Here is a 17659-nt window from a genome sequence, read left to right on the forward strand (position 1 = left end):
AATAAAAACCCATCCCTTGTTCTCTTATTGGAACTGGATGAATCACTCCCATCTTTAACAGGTCTTCTACACAATGTAAGAATGCCTGTCTTTTTATTTGGTTTGAAGATAATTGAGACCTGTGGAACCTTCCCCTTGGGGGTAGTTCCTTGAATTCCAGGAGATAACCTTGAGAAACTATTTCTAGCGCCCAAGGATCCTGAACATCTCTTGCCCAAGCCTGAGCAAAGAGAGAAAGTCTGCCCCCCCACCAGATCCGGTCCCGGATCGGGGGCTATCCCTTCATGCTGTTTTGGTAGCAGTGGTAGGCTTCCTGGCCTGCTTACCCTTGTTCCAGCCTTGCATTGGTTTCCAGGCTGGTTTGGGTTGTGAAGTATTACCCTCTTGCTTAGAGGATGAGGAATTAGAGGCTGGTCCGTTTCTGTGAAAGGGACGAAAATTAGGCTTATTTTTAGCCTTAAAAGACCTATCCTGTGGGAGGGCGTGGCCCTTTCCCCCAGTGATGTCTGAAATAATCTCTTTCAAATCAGGTCCAAATAATGTTTTACCCTTGAAAGGAATGTTAAGCAATTTTGTCTTGGAAGACACATCCGCTGACCAAGACTTTAGCCAAAGCGCTCTGCGCGCCACGATAGCAAACCCTTAATTTTTCGCCGCTAATCTAGCTAATTGCAAAGCGGCATCTAAAATAAAAGAGTTAGCCAATTTAAGTGCTTGAACTCTGTCCATAACCTCCTCATACGAAGATTCTTTATTGAGCGACTTTTCTAGTTCCTCGAACCAGAAACACGCTGCCGTAGTGACAGGAACAATGCATGAAATTGGTTGTAGAAGGTAACCTTGCTGAACAAAAATCTTTTTAAGCAAACCCTCTAATTTTTATCCATAGGATCTTTGAAAGCACAACTATCTTCGATAGGAATAGTAGTGCGTTTGTTTAGAGTAGAAACCGCCCCCTCGACCTTGGGGACTGTCTGCCATAAGTCCTTTCTGGGGTTGACTATAGGAAATAATTTCTTAAATATAGGGGGGGGGGGGACAAAAGGTATGCCGGGCCTTTCCCACTCTTTATTTACTATGTCCGCCACCCGCTTGGGTATAGGAAAAGCGTTGGGGGGCACCGGAACCTCTAGAAACTTGTCCATCTTACATAACTTCTCTGGAATGACCAAATTGTCACAATCATCCAGAGTAGATAATACCTCCTTAAGCAGTGCGCGGAGATGTTCTAATTTAAATTTAAATGTCACAACATCAGGTTCAGCTTGATGAGAAATCTTTCCTGAATCTGAAATTTCTCCCTCAGACAAAACCTCCCTCATGGCCCCTTCAGATTGGTGTGAGGGTATGTCAGAACAGTTATCATCAGCGTCCTCTTGCTCTTCAGTGTTTAAAACAGAGCAATCGCGCTTTCTCTGATAAGTAGGCATTTTGGATAAAAGATTTGCTATAGAGTTATCCATTACAGCCGTTAATTGTTGCATGGTAATAAGTATTGGCGCACTAGATGTACTAGGGGCCTCCTGTGTGGGCATAACTGGTGTAGACACAGTAGGGGATGATGTAGTATCATGTTTACTCCCCTCATTTGAGGAATCATCTTGGGCAATATCATTATCTGTGGCATTACTGTCCTTACTTTGTTTGGACACTATGGCACAATTATCACATAAATTTAAATGGGGAGACACATTGGCTTTCATACATATAGAACATAGCTTATTTGATGGTACAGACATGTTAAACAGGCTTAAACTTGTCAACAAAGCACAAAAAACGTTTTAAAATAAAACCGTTACTGTCACTTTAAATTTAAATTTCAAACTGAAAACACTTTATTACTGAATATGTGAAAAAGTATGAAGGAATTGTTCAAAATTCACCAAAATTTCACCACAGTGTCTTAAAGCATTAAAAGTATTGCACACCAAATTTCAGAGCTTTAACCCTTAAAATAACGGAACCGGAGCCGTTTTTACATTTAACCCCTATACAGTCCCAGCTATATGCTTTGCTGAGACCCAACCAAGCCCAGAGGTACGATACGATACCAAATGATGCCTTCTATAAGCTTTTTCAGTGATTCTTAGCTCCTCACACATGCATCTGCATGCCTTGCTCTCCAAAAACAACTGCGCATTAGTGGCGCGAAAATGAGGCTCTGTCTATAACTAGAAAAGGCCCCATCTGAAAAAGGTGTCCAACACAGTGCCTGCCGTTTTTCTAAACAATCCCCAAGATTATAATAACCATTATTAGTTAGAATCTGCATAATATGCCTAGTAAAGCAATCGTTTTAGCCCAGAAAAATGTCTACCAGTTTTTTAATCCCTTTTTGAAGCCCTTTATTCTTTTATGTTTGACTAAGAAAATGGCTTACCGGTCCCCATGAGGGGAAATGACAGCCTTCCAGCATTACATGGTCTTGTTAGAAATATGGCTAGTCATACCTTAAGCAGAAAGGTCTGCTAACTGTTTCCCCCAACTGAAGTTACTTCATCTCAACAGTCCTGTGTGGAAACAGCAATCGATTTTAGTAACTTGCATACAAAGAGAGAAGCGCTCTACCAGGAACGAACAACAGCTCAGTGGCTTGTTCTATGGCGATTTACCACCCGGAAGCAGCCTCTTTTAGACCAGTGTGCTTTTCACAGAAGAAAACTTTCCTGAAGTATATCAGTCTGATCCCGCCAAGTAAGGTCAGTCCAGCCTTGAAATACCAGGCAATTCTCCTCTGAACAAGGAACATGACAACCCCAGACGATCGTTTCGGCCTCCTATGGGCCTCGTCAGTGAGGTGCAGCCACATTCCTCTAAGCACACTGGGCAAGGAGTCCACGTCTGGTTTCCCCCATCACCCATAGGGAGACTTCCCCAGGGTCATAATAATTTGCATACAAAGAGAGAAGCGCTCTACCAGGAACGAACAACAGCTCAGTGGCTTGTTCTATGGCGATTTACCACCCGGAAGCAGCCTCTTTTAGACCAGTGTGCTTTTCACAGAAGAAAACTTTCCTGAAGTATATCAGTCTGATCCCGCCAAGTAAGGTCAGTCCAGCCCTGAAATACCAGGCAATTCTCCTCTGAACAAGGAACATGACAACCCCAGACGATCGTTTCGGCCTCCTATGGGCCTCGTCAGTGAGGTGCAGCCACATTCCTCTAAGCACACTGGGCAAGGAGTCCACGTCTGGTTTCCCCCATCACCCATAGGGAGACTTCCCCAGGGTCATAATAATTTGCATACAAAGAGAGAAGCGCTCTACCAGGAACGAACAACAGCTCAGTGGCTTGTTCTATGGCGATTTACCACCCGGAAGCAGCCTCTTTTAGACCAGTGTGCTTTTCCCAGAAGAAAACTTTCCTGAAGTATATCAGTCTGATCCCGCCAAGTAAGGTCAGTCCAGCCCTGAAATACCAGGCAATTCTCCTCTGAACAAGGAACATGACAACCCCAGACGATCGTTTCGGCCTCCTATGGGCCTCGTCAGTGAGGTGCAGCCACATTCCTCTAAGCACACTGGGCAAGGAGTCCACGTCTGGTTTCCCCCATCACCCATAGGGAGACTTCCCCAGGGTCATAATAATTTGCATACAAAGAGAGAAGCGCTCTACCAGGAACGAACAACAGCTCAGTGGCTTGTTCTATGGCGATTTACCACCCGGAAGCAGCCTCTTTTAGACCAGTGTGCTTTTCACAGAAGAAAACTTTCCTGAAGTATATCAGTCTGATCCCACCAAGTAAGGTCAGTCCAGCCTTGAAATACCAGGCAATTCTCCTCTGAACAAGGAACATGACAACCCCAGACGATCGTTTCGGCCTCCTATGGGCCTCGTCAGTGAGGTGCAGCCACATTCCTCTAAGCACACTGGGCAAGGAGTCCACGTCTGGTTTCCCCCATCACCCATAGGGAGACTTCCCCAGGGTCATAATAATTTGCATACAAAGAGAGAAGCGCTCTACCAGGAACGAACAACAGCTCAGTGGCTTGTTCTATGGCGATTTACCACCCGGAAGCAGCCTCTTTTAGACCAGTGTGCTTTTCACAGAAGAAAACTTTCCTGAAGTATATCAGTCTGATCCCGCCAAGTAAGGTCAGTCCAGCCCTGAAATACCAGGCAATTCTCCTCTGAACAAGGAACATGACAACCCCAGACGATCGTTTCGGCCTCCTATGGGCCTCGTCAGTGAGGTGCAGCCACATTCCTCTAAGCACACTGGGCAAGGAGTCCACGTCTGGTTTCCCCCATCACCCATAGGGAGACTTCCCCAGGGTCATAATAATTTGCATACAAAGAGAGAAGCGCTCTACCAGGAACGAACAACAGCTCAGTGGCTTGTTCTATGGCGATTTACCACCCGGAAGCAGCCTCTTTTAGACCAGTGTGCTTTTCCCAGAAGAAAACTTTCCTGAAGTATATCAGTCTGATCCCGCCAAGTAAGGTCAGTCCAGCCCTGAAATACCAGGCAATTCTCCTCTGAACAAGGAACATGACAACCCCAGACGATCGTTTCGGCCTCCTATGGGCCTCGTCAGTGAGGTGCAGCCACATTCCTCTAAGCACACTGGGCAAGGAGTCCACGTCTGGTTTCCCCCATCACCCATAGGGAGACTTCCCCAGGGTCATAATAATTTGCATACAAAGAGAGAAGCGCTCTACCAGGAACGAACAACAGCTCAGTGGCTTGTTCTATGGCGATTTACCACCCGGAAGCAGCCTCTTTTAGACCAGTGTGCTTTTCACAGAAGAAAACTTTCCTGAAGTATATCAGTCTGATCCCACCAAGTAAGGTCAGTCCAGCCCTGAAATACCAGGCAATTCTCCTCTGAACAAGGAACATGACAACCCCAGACGATCGTTTCGGCCTCCTATGGGCCTCGTCAGTGAGGTGCAGCCACATTCCTCTAAGCACACTGGGCAAGGAGTCCACGTCTGGTTTCCCCCATCACCCATAGGGAGACTTCCCCAGGGTCATAATAATTTGCATACAAAGAGAGAAGCGCTCTACCAGGAACGAACAACAGCTCAGTGGCTTGTTCTATGGCGATTTACCACCCGGAAGCAGCCTCTTTTAGACCAGTGTGCTTTTCACAGAAGAAAACTTTCCTGAAGTATATCAGTCTGATCCCGCCAAGTAAGGTCAGTCCAGCCCTGAAATACCAGGCAATTCTCCTCTGAACAAGGAACATGACAACCCCAGACGATCGTTTCGGCCTCCTATGGGCCTCGTCAGTGAGGTGCAGCCACATTCCTCTAAGCACACTGGGCAAGGAGTCCACGTCTGGTTTCCCCCATCACCCATAGGGAGACTTCCCCAGGGTCATAATAATTTGCATACAAAGAGAGAAGCGCTCTACCAGGAACGAACAACAGCTCAGTGGCTTGTTCTATGGCGATTTACCACCCGGAAGCAGCCTCTTTTAGACCAGTGTGCTTTTCACAGAAGAAAACTTTCCTGAAGTATATCAGTCTGATCCCGCCAAGTAAGGTCAGTCCAGCCCTGAAATACCAGGCAATTCTCCTCTGAACAAGGAACATGACAACCCCAGACGATCGTTTCGGCCTCCTATGGGCCTTGTCAGTGAGGTGCAGCCACATTCCTCTAAGCACACTGGGCAAGGAGTCCACGTCTGGTTTCCCCCATCACCCATAGGGAGACTTCCCCAGGGTCATAATAATTTGCATACAAAGAGAGAAGCGCTCTACCAGGAACGAACAACAGCTCAGTGGCTTGTTCTATGGCGATTTACCACCCGGAAGCAGCCTCTTTTAGACCAGTGTGCTTTTCACAGAAGAAAACTTTCCTGAAGTATATCAGTCTGATCCCGCCAAGTAAGGTCAGTCCAGCCCTGAAATACCAGGCAATTCTCCTCTGAACAAGGAACATGACAACCCCAGACGATCGTTGCCCAATGTGCTTAGAGGGATATGGCTGCACCTCACTGAAGAGGCCCAAAGGAGGCCGAAACGATCGTCTGGGGTTGTCATGTTCCTTGTTCAGAGGAGAATTGCCTGGTATTTCGGGGCTGGACTGACCCTGTCGGCGGGATCAGACTGATATACTACAGGAAAGTTTTCCTCTGTGAAAAGCACAATTGGGCAGAAAGAAGCTACTACCAGGTGGCAACCGGGCCATAGAACAAGCTATTGATGCTGCTGTTCGTTCCTGGCAGACTGCTTCTGATTCTGTTTTGCGATTTTAGTAACTGTCTGCTAAAATCATCTTCCTCTTACAAACAGAAATCTTCATCCTTTTTCTGTTTCAGAGTAAATAGTACATACCAGCACTATTTTAAAATAACAAACACTTGATAGAAGAATAAAAACTACATTTAAACACCAAAAAAACTCTTAACCATCTCCGTGGAGATGTTGCCTGTGCAACGGCAAAGAGAATGACTGAGGTGGGCGGAGCCTAGGAGGGATCATGTGACCAGCTTTGCTGGGACTCTTTGCCATTTCCTGTTGGGGAAGAGAATATCCCACAAGTAAGGATGACGCCGTGGACTGGACACACCAATGTTGGAGAAACATAATTTATGCTTACCAGATAAATTCCTTTCCTTCCGGATAGGGAGAGTCCACGGCTTCATTCCTTACTGTTGGGAAAAACAACACCTGGTCACCAGGAGGAGGCAAAGACACCCCAGCCAAAGGCTTAAATAACCCACCCACTTCCTCATTACCCCAGTCATTCTGCCGAGGGAACAAGGAAATGTAGATGAAACATTAGGGTATAAATGGTGCCAGAAGATAAAATAAATAATAGGGGACCACCCATAGACAAAGAAAAATGTGCCGGGGCCGTGGACTCTAACTATACGGAAGGAAAGGAATTTATCTGGTAAGCATAAATTATGTTTTCCTTCCTAAGATAGGGAGAGTCCATGGCTTTATTCCTTACTGTTGGGAAAACTATACCCAAGCTCCAGAGGACACTGAATAAATAACAGGAGGGAACAAAACTTTTCTCCCCAAAGCTGCTTCAGCCGAAGCAAAAACATCAAACTTGTAAAATTTTGAAAAAGTATTTAAGGAGGACCAGGTAGCCGCCTTACAAATCTGATCCATAGAGGCCTCGTTCTTAAAGGCCCAAGAGGAAGCCACTGCTCTAGTGGAATGAGCCGTTATCCTCTCAGGAGGACAATGTCCCATTGTCTCGTAAGCTAAGCGGATGACACTCCTTAACCAAAAAGATAGGGAAGTCAAAGTAGCCTTCTACCCCTTAAGCTTCCCCGAATAGACAACAAAGAGGATGATTGTCTAAACTCCTTAGTGGCCTAAAGATAGAACTTCAAGGCGTAAACCACATCCAAATTGTAAAGTAAGCGTTCCTTCGATGAAGAAGGATTAGGACACAAAGAAGGAACCACAATCCATTGATTGATGTTGCGATCTCACAGAACCTTGGGAAGAAAACCTAATTTAGTACATAAAACTGCCTTATCTGCATGAAAAATCAGATAAGGGGGCTCACATTGCAAAGCAGAGATCTCAGAAACTCTGCGCGCAGAGGCAATAGCCAATAAAAAGAGAACCTTCCAAGATAACAATTTGTCGGAATGCAGAGGCTCAAATGGAACCTGTTGCAAAACCCGAAGAATAAGGAGGAGCCCCAGATCTAAACACATGTCTGATCCTAATCAGAGCCAAAACAAAGGAGAACTGCATGTCTCGAAGCTCAGCCAGTCTCTTGTGCAATAAAACCAACAGGGCCGAAATCTGACCCCTCAGGGAACTAGCAGAAAGGCCCTTCTCCAGCCCATCCTGGAGAAAAGATAAGATCCTGGCAACCTTAACTCTGTGCCAGGAAAAACCACGCTCTTCACACCAGAATAAGTAGGTCCTCCACACCTTGTGGTAGATACGCCAAGTAACTGCTTTACGACCTTGAATAAGAGTATCAATGACACTCTCAGAGAAACCTCTCTTGACGAAGACTAAGCATTCAATCTCCATGCAGTCAGCCTCAGAGAATCTAGATTTTGATAAACAAATGGACCTTGTATCAGCAGGTCTCTGCGACAAGGTAACTTCCACGAAGGAGATGAGGACATCCCCACTAGATCAGCTAACCACGTCCTTCACGGCCATGATGGAGCAATCAGAATTACTGATACCCGCTCCTGCTTAATGCGGGCCACCACTCGAGGAAGAAGCGGTAATGCAGGAAAAAGATATGAGTTTGAACCTCCAGGGCACTGCTAGTGCATCTATTAGATCCGCTTGGGGATCCCTCGACCCGTACCTGGGTAGCTTAGTATTGAGACGGGACACCATGAGATCAATCTCCGGCGTCCCCCACTTGCTGCATACCTCTGCAAACACCTTGGGATGGAGAGCCCATTCCCCTGGATGGAAGGATGGCTTGCTGAGAAAATCCACCTCCCAGATGTCCGCACCCAGAATGTGGATTACTGACAGCAAACAGCTGTGGGCCTCCACCCACTCCAAAATCGGAGATACTTCCTTCATCGCCAAGGAACTTCTCGTTCCCCCCTGATGGTTGATGTAAGCCACTGAGGTTATATTATCTGATTGGAATCTGATAAACTGGGACAAACCCAGAAGTGGCCAAGCCTTCAAAGTCTTGAAAATTGCTCATAGTTCCAAAATATTAATCGGGAGGGAGGACTCCGCCTGAGTCCACAACCCCTGTGCCTTCCTGGCACCCCAAACAGCTCTCCATCTGGATCATCACAATTTACCAAGATGACCTTAAGAAGCATGTCCCTCGGGACAGAGCCTCAGGATTTTAACCCTGGATCCTATCAAGGTATAAAGGAGCCACACTGTGACCCTGTTATAGCATTTTATGTGTAAAATTGAAATTATCTTACCTCCAGGATCCATGTTGTGGAACAGAACACAACCTCTCAAGTGTGACAGTCTTATAGCAGCGCTCTTGATATGGACTTGAGTGTGAGAAAGCAGGCAGTGAAACTCGTCAACACTGATTGCTTAGGAGCTGTTAGCAGTAGTCTGGATGGTTTTGCAGAAAGTTTCTCTGCATCTCCAGACTTTCAGCAATAATCTCACTAAGAGGTTGACATGACTACTTAAAACTCCAGTCCTATCTTGAAGGGCAAATACCCTTTTTCAGGACTCTCCGAATCTTCTGACACTTCTCTGCCACCGTCTAACGTGACGAAAGGCAAAGAATGACTGAGGTAATAAGGAAGTGGGAGGGATATTTAAGCCTTTGGCTGGGGTGTCTGCCTTCTGGTGGCCAGGTGTTGTATTTCCCAACAGTAAGGAATGAAGCTGTGGACTCTCCCTATCTTAGGAAGAAAAGATTTTCAAAAAAAGTAAAAAGATTATGCAAAAAATTCTCAAAAACCTTTTTTAATACTAATCAAATTACATCAATAAAAGGTAAAGGTGACGTGCAAAACCAATTAAAACTACATAATAAATTTTTCAAAGGCTTTGGATTAGCCTCAGATTTTAAAATGCTGCCAAAAGCCATGAAAGTTATTACACTGCTCTTGTAATGGTATGAAATTAACCTTAAAGAATAGTCTAGTCAAAATTAAACTTTCCTGATTCAGATAGAGCAGGCAATTTTAAGCAACTTTCTAATTTACTCCTATTATAAAAAATTTTGTTCTCTGGGTATCTTTTAGTGAAAAGGCAAGAATGTAATCTTAGGAACCTGCCCATTTTTGGTTCAGCATCCAGGGTAGCGCTTGCTGATTGGAGGCTACATTTAGACACCAATCAGCAAGCGCTACCCAGGTGCTGAACCAAAAATGGGCCGGACTCCTAAGCTTACAATCTAGCTTTTTCAAATAAAGATACCAAAAGAAAAAAAAGATAATAGGAGTAAATTAGAAAGTTGCTTAAAATTGCCTGCTCTTTCTGAATCATGAAAGTTTAATTTTGACTAGACTATCCCTTTAATACCATCAGATGGAGTTTCTCACCTGTTGTCGGTTGCTTTGGCAGGCATTGCTGAGATGTTTGAACCACAGCATTGCATTCATGCGATTACCAGCCTGGAACTTGTAAGAATTTCCTAAAGCAAAAAAAAAAAAAAAAAGTTAAACAGTATCAAAATCACTTTCATATTATTCTTTGTGATAAAACACAGTAATGTTATGCTAGCAGTGAGATGGGAGAGTATGCTATCACTTTGCATCTCTCTGTGTGCTGCTTATTGTTGTGATGACCCTATAGGAAAAAAGGTAAAACTATCTTTTTAATGAAGCTGGATTTACTTTTTGTTATACTAAGCAGAACAGACAGCTGTAACTTGTTATAGAAAAAGCAGTTCCACAATTCTCATTGTTAATTAAGCACTTGTGTTCGCACCAATTACTGTAAATTTGAGTAGTAAAAAAAAATAATTTTTTAAATTAAATAATAGTATCAAATTTCCTATATATTTTTTAAAATCCGATTATAATCTAATTTTAAATTGAGGTGTTATGTTTAGCAGAAGTGTGAAAATAATTTAGTGTAGTCCTTAGCTAATTACACCAATAATGATAATCCCTCCATGAAAAACAAAAACAAAATGTATGCTTACCTGATAAATTTCTTCCTTGACACGGTGAGTCCACGGATCATCATCAATTACTGTTGGGGATATCACTCCTGGCCAGCAGGAGGAGGCAAAGAGCACCACATCAAAGCTGTTAAGTATCACTTCCCTTCCCACAACCCCCAGTCATTCGACCGAAGGAAAAGAAGAGAAAGGAAATAGCACAAGGTGCAGAGGGTGCCTGAGGTTAATAGGACAAAAAAAAAACTGTCTGAAAAACAGGGCGGGCTGTGGACTCACTGTGTCAAAAAAATAAATTTATCAGGTAAGCATAAATTTTGTTTTCTTTCTAATGACACGGTGAGCCCACGGATCATCATCAATTACTGTTGGGAATCAATACCCAAGCTAGAGGACACAGATGATAAGGGAGGGACAAGACAGGAACCTAAACAGAAGGCACCACTGCTTGAAGAACCTTTCTCCCAAAAAAAGCCTCAGCTAAGGCAAAAGTATCAAAACTTTAGAAAATTTAGAAAAAGTATGCAAAGATGACCAAGTTGCAGCCTTGCAAATCTGTTCCACAAAAGCTTCATACTTCAAAACCCAGGAAGAAGAGACAGCCCTAATGAAATGAGCTGTGATTTCCTCGGGAGCTTGCTGTCCAGCAGTCTCATAGGCCGAACGGATAACACTCTTCAGTCAAAAGGAAAGCGCAGTAGCTGAAGCTTTCTGACCCTTGCGTTTCCCAGAAAAACAAACAATAAGGCAGAGGACTGACGATAGTCCTTAGTCTCCTGCAGAAAGAATTTCAGTGCACGAACAAAATCTAGGTTATAAACAAAGAAGGAACAACTATTTCCTGATTAATATTCTTGAACAAAACAACTTTAGGCAAGAAACCCAACTTAGTACGCAAAACCACCTTATCAAAATGAAAGGTAAGATAAGGGGAATCACACTGTAGTGCCGAGAGCTCTGAAACTTCCTGAGTAGAGGAAACAGCAACAAGAACAAAACTTTCCAAGATAACAACTTAATATCTAAGGAATGCATAGGCTCCTCTCATAGGCTTCCCTCTCCGATCCACAGGGAAAAATCTCGAGTCGACAGATCCAGATCTATCCTCCAAGACCACAAGGTCCCCGGTCCGTAGACTCACAGATTGAATCAACAACAAGGTCTCAGTATGAGAGTTTACTTGTTGAAAAAATGTCGCCTGAACCATTATGACCTTCAGGAAAGGCCTCACAGCAATTCCATGAAACCTGCAATATAGCCCCCACTTAGAGCCACGGCAAGGCCAAAGGGAAGAGTTTTTAGAACCAGGAGCTTTAGATAACCAAAAGCTCTCTAAATTCCAAGGGCAGACGAATAAGCCACAACACCAAGAACCAACCCCATGTGGGAGGATTCAAACTCTCGACCTTTGGTTTCCCAGCTAGGTGTGTTAGTCATTAAGCAATACCATAAGGTATTAATAATCAACTGAAAGTGAGTGAGAGAAAAGTCAATCTCAGAATCCTTCATGACTATGTCACCATGAGCAGACCTAGAATGGAGTGCTTGTCACACCAGTGCCCAGAGTTGATCCTTGGGACACAACTAGTTGAGGCACTTAAGGTCCAAATACATTATAAAAATTCCTAGATCCTGCTCTCATACAAGAACTGGAACAATCCCTCAAAGGGGATATAAGTTCCAAACGCACTACCAAATTACCTCACTGTTATCTGGTGCCGATAAACCTGAGAAGGGACCTGCTTTAGGAAAGGAAAGAATGACTATCATGTAGTAACCCTGAGATACTATGCCAACAGCCTATCTGGGATATCTCATATCCATGATTAAAGACAGAGAGATTCATCACCTTCTCGTCTTGTGGTAGAACATCTTTAAACTGGTACCAGAAGTGGGGTGCAAACCCACACGGACATATGTTCTTTGGATCTTAAGTCCAACGCCGTAACCCTAGTATCCCTGAACTATCAGAAATATGCCTGTCAGATCCAGACCAAACAAGGTCTTACTCTTGTAAGGAAACGCCAGAAGCTTGGAAAAGTCCACTGACCATGATATAGCCACAAAGCCCCGCAGGCTAGCTCGGCGAAGTTCGATATCTTGGCTCCCTGCTTAAAGACTAAGATGGTAGCATCAGAAATAAAGGAATTGGCTAGTTCAAGAGCCTTAATTTAGTTCAGGATCTCCTCCTTAAAGGAGTCCCTACCATTGGAACAAATAAGGCGTTGCACCAATAAGATGCCGCACTTGCCACAGTGGCAATATAAAATTACCAAATAAACCTACATTTAATGAAGACAATGACAGAAAATGTCCTTTTAAGGACAGGAGACAGAGAAAAAACTCTAAGAGTGGCTCTCCCATTCCTGTGAGCATGATTTTCTTAGTATCTATAAAATTTACTAGATTCTTTAGGGATTGATGACGACAGACGAATCAGAGTCGCTCCAAAGCAGCCAAAAACCTCCTTTATCACACACAAAGGTGTTCAGCCTGAAATCTGAAGGATACAACTTCTGCAACAGATAAAGGAATTATACTGACCACATCTGAGAATTTATCCTCAGAGGCTACTGACGTATCCTCCTCATCAGACCTACGAGGAAGGCAAACAGTGTAGCAGCAGGCCATACAGAAACCTTACTATCTGAATACCTAATATTCCTTCTGTGATTTTCCCTCTGAAAAAAGGAAAAGCAGATAATGCTAAAGATACCCAAAAGATAAATGAGCAACAGATTCTACAGCAAATAACTCCTCCAGGAGATGAGGAACCGCAGGGCACAGCAGGTGACGCCATAAAGGCTAGGGACGTGGAAGGAGAAAACTGTGGAAATACCTACACAGCATTATCCTGGGAGACATTGGGTTCAGAGACAACGCGTTATCCCTAACTCAGGAGATTTAGCGAAACAAGAACATGCATAATTGTATATTTGTAAACAATATTTGTGTCTATAAAACCAAAAAATTATATTTTAATATCTAAATATTACAATGAAAAAACGAGACTGTCACTTTAAAAAATATAACAGTCACAGATTATGCAGAGATGATTGCTTTCCTGTAAACTGCTACTTGTAGAACAACGTTTTTAAATGGAGAGCACACTCATATCGTTTGGACAGAATATGATTTGCACAATAACATTGTGTTGCAATAAACAGAACCCTGATACAGCCCCCAAAAGTGACTAAACCCACCAGGAAGCTGAATCTAGAAAAAATGTAAATAAAGATTATACATTTAAAGTAGTTCTGTCTCTTTAAAAGTATCCGTTTTGTCTCAAAGGGAAAAAACACACGGGCTCTTTAACTAAACTAACTAATAATAATAATAATAATAATAACGGAGCAAATATATTCTCACTCTTCTCCCCCATATAACACAAAAAGGATTTAGAAATAATAAGACGGCTGGCTACATGACATCAGCCGTAACAGATCTAAACAGCAAACTACATGCTGTATTTACACACAGACGCGGTCGATGCCGCTCTGGAGAAGGAGGAGCTGACCAGGCTGTGAGAAGCTGCGCCATTAACCTAACGCGCGCTTCCCAGACGACAGAAAAACATAACAGAGCCACAAGCCGCAATAAAGCAAATGCAAAATAGCGCTAAAAGTAAATGCAAACACCATAAAGCCCCTAAATAAAGGTACTGATGCAGAGGCTCTACCTCACAAGACCCTTAGGCTATGGAGGGAAAACACATAATGGAATCCTCTCTTCCTGATAATAATAAACTAGAATCCTGTTTAGAGAGAGCAAATGTATATTTTGCGCCTCGAATAAACCCCAATAAGAAATTAACCCCTTCCTATTAATGAGGGGAGTTAATTACTGTCTTCTGTCAAATGCCTAACAGTGCCTGTCTTCTGCCTTAACAATCTCCACTCAGGATTATGTAAAGTCCCTTCAATAAATTGCAGAGAGCTCAATATATTTTCAATGGCTCTAAAGTGCCAGCTTCCTAGCCCCAGAAGACAATAGGCAGTTACCTGCATCTAGCCGTCCAGCAGGAGGACCGCTCACATAACATTGAAGGATGCCGACTCCTTACAGAGGTCTGTGAAAAAAGAAAGACAGAGTAAACTTACTCAGGCTTTCTATACTAGGGCAGCAACATGTTAGAAAAACGCAGTAAGGCCCACCTCACAAGTTCCTAACTGCTTTAAAGCCACAACTGCCCTACTGAAGAGACTAACGTGGAGTATGGCTATACCCAATCTTGAGGGGAAAAGATAGAGCAATCCTACCCTGGCTTTCACAATAATAAAATCTTGATTGACGTGAAATCCATTCTTCTTCAGACAACAAAAACTTCACCTCTTCTGAAGGCAAAGAGTTGTGGGAAGGGAAGTGATACTTAACAGCTTTGATGTGGTGCTCTTTGCCTCCTCCTGCTGGCCAGGAGTGATATTCCCAACAGTAATTGATGATGATCCGTGGACTCACTGTGTCATTAGAAAGAAAATCAAGCGTTCCCCTGGTGTAAAGGAAGAGCTCAATTAAAGGGACATAAAACACTTTTATATATATATATATATATATATATATATATATATATATATATATACACACACACACACATACACATTTCCTCTACAAACGTTCACAATTTATTTTGCCCCTTTTCATGTAATTCCATTTTGAAATTGTGAGCTTTTCAGTTCCTGTTAGAAAAGCAAATTCCACACAGCCATTGGCTGCACACTTTAGTGACCTATTTATAACTGTCTGTAATTGGCCACAGCAGAGAAGGTAACCTAAGTTACAACATGGCAGCTCCCATTGTTTTATAGACACTAAAACTTTACACTTATTTTGAAAATATTTAAACAGCTAATGAAACTTCAAAAACTACATCTACATGTTAATCACAGACTAATTTTTCTTTGAATGCTTCATTCTATCTAACATTTATGTAGTGTTTAATGTTCCTTTATTAAACACTTGTAGTCCTAACATTTTCCCCTCAATAGAGGCAAGTAAAAAACCTAGACCTCAATTTTGGGATCTAATATAGGTTAAATATATTTTTTTTTACATATTTCCTAAACTTTGTTATGGGCTTGAAAGAATGTGTTTGCTTAAACCTTCACTGAAAACAGCTTGATAAATGTAAGAATCTCTATAGGGTTTCAATTTTCATAGACAAAAAGAGAGAAGCGCTTAACCAGGAAATGAACAATAGCGCAATAGCTAATTCTATTGCTAGTTACCACCCTAGAAGCAGCCTCTTTTTGACCAGCATGTGCCATACACAGAGGAGAACGTTCCTGTAGTATATCAGTTTGGTCCTGTACTGTACTGTTTAGTAAGGATCAGACCCATATACTACAGGAAATGTCCTCTCGCTGTATGGCACATGCCAGGCAAAAAGAGGCTGCTTCTGGGGTTGTAACTAACCATAGAACAAGCTATTATGCTATTGTTTATTCACTGGTTGAGCTCTTCTTTCTATTTGTGTAGGGTCTCAATTTCATTCATCACTTGTTTAAAGGGACATGAAATGCAAATTTTTTTCTTTCATGATTTAGACAGAGTATGTAATTTTAAACAATATTCTATTATTGACATTTTCTTTATTCTCTTGGTATCTATTGTTGAAAAGCAGGGAGGTAAGCTCAGGCGCGTGCACGTGTCTGGAGCACTCTATGGCAGCAGTTTTGCAAGATTGTAATCCATTTGCTAGAGCACTATATGGCAGCACTATTTCCTGCCATGTAGTTTTCCAGACACCTACATAAGTATCTCTTCAACGCACAATATCATGGGAACAAACGTTTTACAAATCGTAAACTCTGTGTGAATCACAAAATATTTTTTGGGTGTTTCATATCCCTTTAAGCAACTAAAAAAACAGAATTTATGCTTACCTGATAAATTACTTTCTCTTACAGGTGTATTCAGTCCACGGATTCATCCTTACTTGTGGGATATTCTCATTCCCTACAGGAAATGGCAAAGAGAGCACACAGCAAAGCTGTCCATATAGCTCCCCTCAGGCTCCGCCCCCCCCAGTCATTCGACCGACGATTAGGAGAAAAAGGAGAACCATAAGGTGCAGTGGTGACTGTAGTTATAGAAAATTAAATTTAAACCCGACTTAAATATCAGGGCGGGCAGTGGACTGAATACACCTGTAAGAGAAAGAAATTTATCAGGTAAGCATAAATTCTGTTTTCTCTTACTTGGTGTATTCAGTCCACGGATTCATCCTTACTTGTGGGATACCAATACCAAAGCAATAGGACACGGATGAAGGGAGGGAACAAGTCAGGTAACCTAAACGGAAGGCACCACTGCTTGCAAAACCTTTCTCCCAAAAATAGCCTCCGAAGAAGCAAAAGTATTGAATTTGTAAAATTTGGCGAATGTATGCAGTGAAGACCAAGTCGCTGCCTTACAAATCTGTTCAACAGAAGCCTCATTCTTGAAAGCCCATGTGGAAGCCACAGCTCTGGTGGAATGAGCTGTAATTCGTTCAGGAGGCTGCCTACCAGCAGTCTCATAAGCCAATCGGATGATGCTTTTCAGCCAGAATGAAAGAGAGGTAGCAGTCACTTTCTGACCTCTCCTCTTACCAGAATACACGACAAACAAGGATGATGTTTGTCGGAAATCTTTAGTTGCTTTTAAATAGAACTTTAAAGCACGAACCACATCAAGATTGTGCAACAGTCGTTCCGTCTTAGAAACTGGATTAGGGCACAGAGAACAAACAATGATTTCCTGGTTAATATTCTTATTAGAAACCACCTTTGGAAGAAAACCAGGTTTAGTACGCAAAACAACCTTATCTGCATGGAACACCAGGTAGGGTGAATCGCACTGTAAAGCAGATAATTCTGAAACTCTTGGGGCAGAAGAAATAGCTACTAAAAACAAAACTTTCCAAGATAACAACTTGATATCTATGGAATGTAAAGGTTCAAACGGAACCCCTTGAAGAACTGAAAGAACTAAATTTAGACTCCATGGAGGAGCCACAGGTCTGTAGACAGGCTTGATTCTTACTAATGCCTGTGCAAACGCCTGAACGTCTGGCACAGCTGCCAGACGCTTGTGTAACAGAATAGACAGAGCAGACATCTGTCCCTTTAAGGAACTAGCTGACAGACCTTTCTCCAAACCTTCTTGGAG

General features: G+C 42.8%; 1 protein-coding gene across 7 annotated transcripts in view; it reads right to left on the bottom strand.

The window, feature by feature from the left end:
- RALGPS2 (Ral GEF with PH domain and SH3 binding motif 2) overlaps positions 1–17659 on the bottom strand; it is a 619002-nt gene that overhangs the window by 14503 nt on the left and 586840 nt on the right. For all 7 annotated transcript variants that reach the window (XM_053693284.1, XM_053693289.1, XM_053693287.1 and 4 more), the window contains one exon: positions 9930–10021. In XM_053693284.1, coding sequence (XP_053549259.1) covers positions 9930–10021 — 92 coding nt within the window. The remainder of the gene's footprint in view (positions 1–9929; positions 10022–17659) is intronic.

The sequence above is a fragment of the Bombina bombina genome, chromosome 10, assembly GCF_027579735.1.
Source record: "Bombina bombina isolate aBomBom1 chromosome 10, aBomBom1.pri, whole genome shotgun sequence".
Lineage (NCBI taxonomy): Eukaryota > Metazoa > Chordata > Amphibia > Anura > Bombinatoridae > Bombina > Bombina bombina.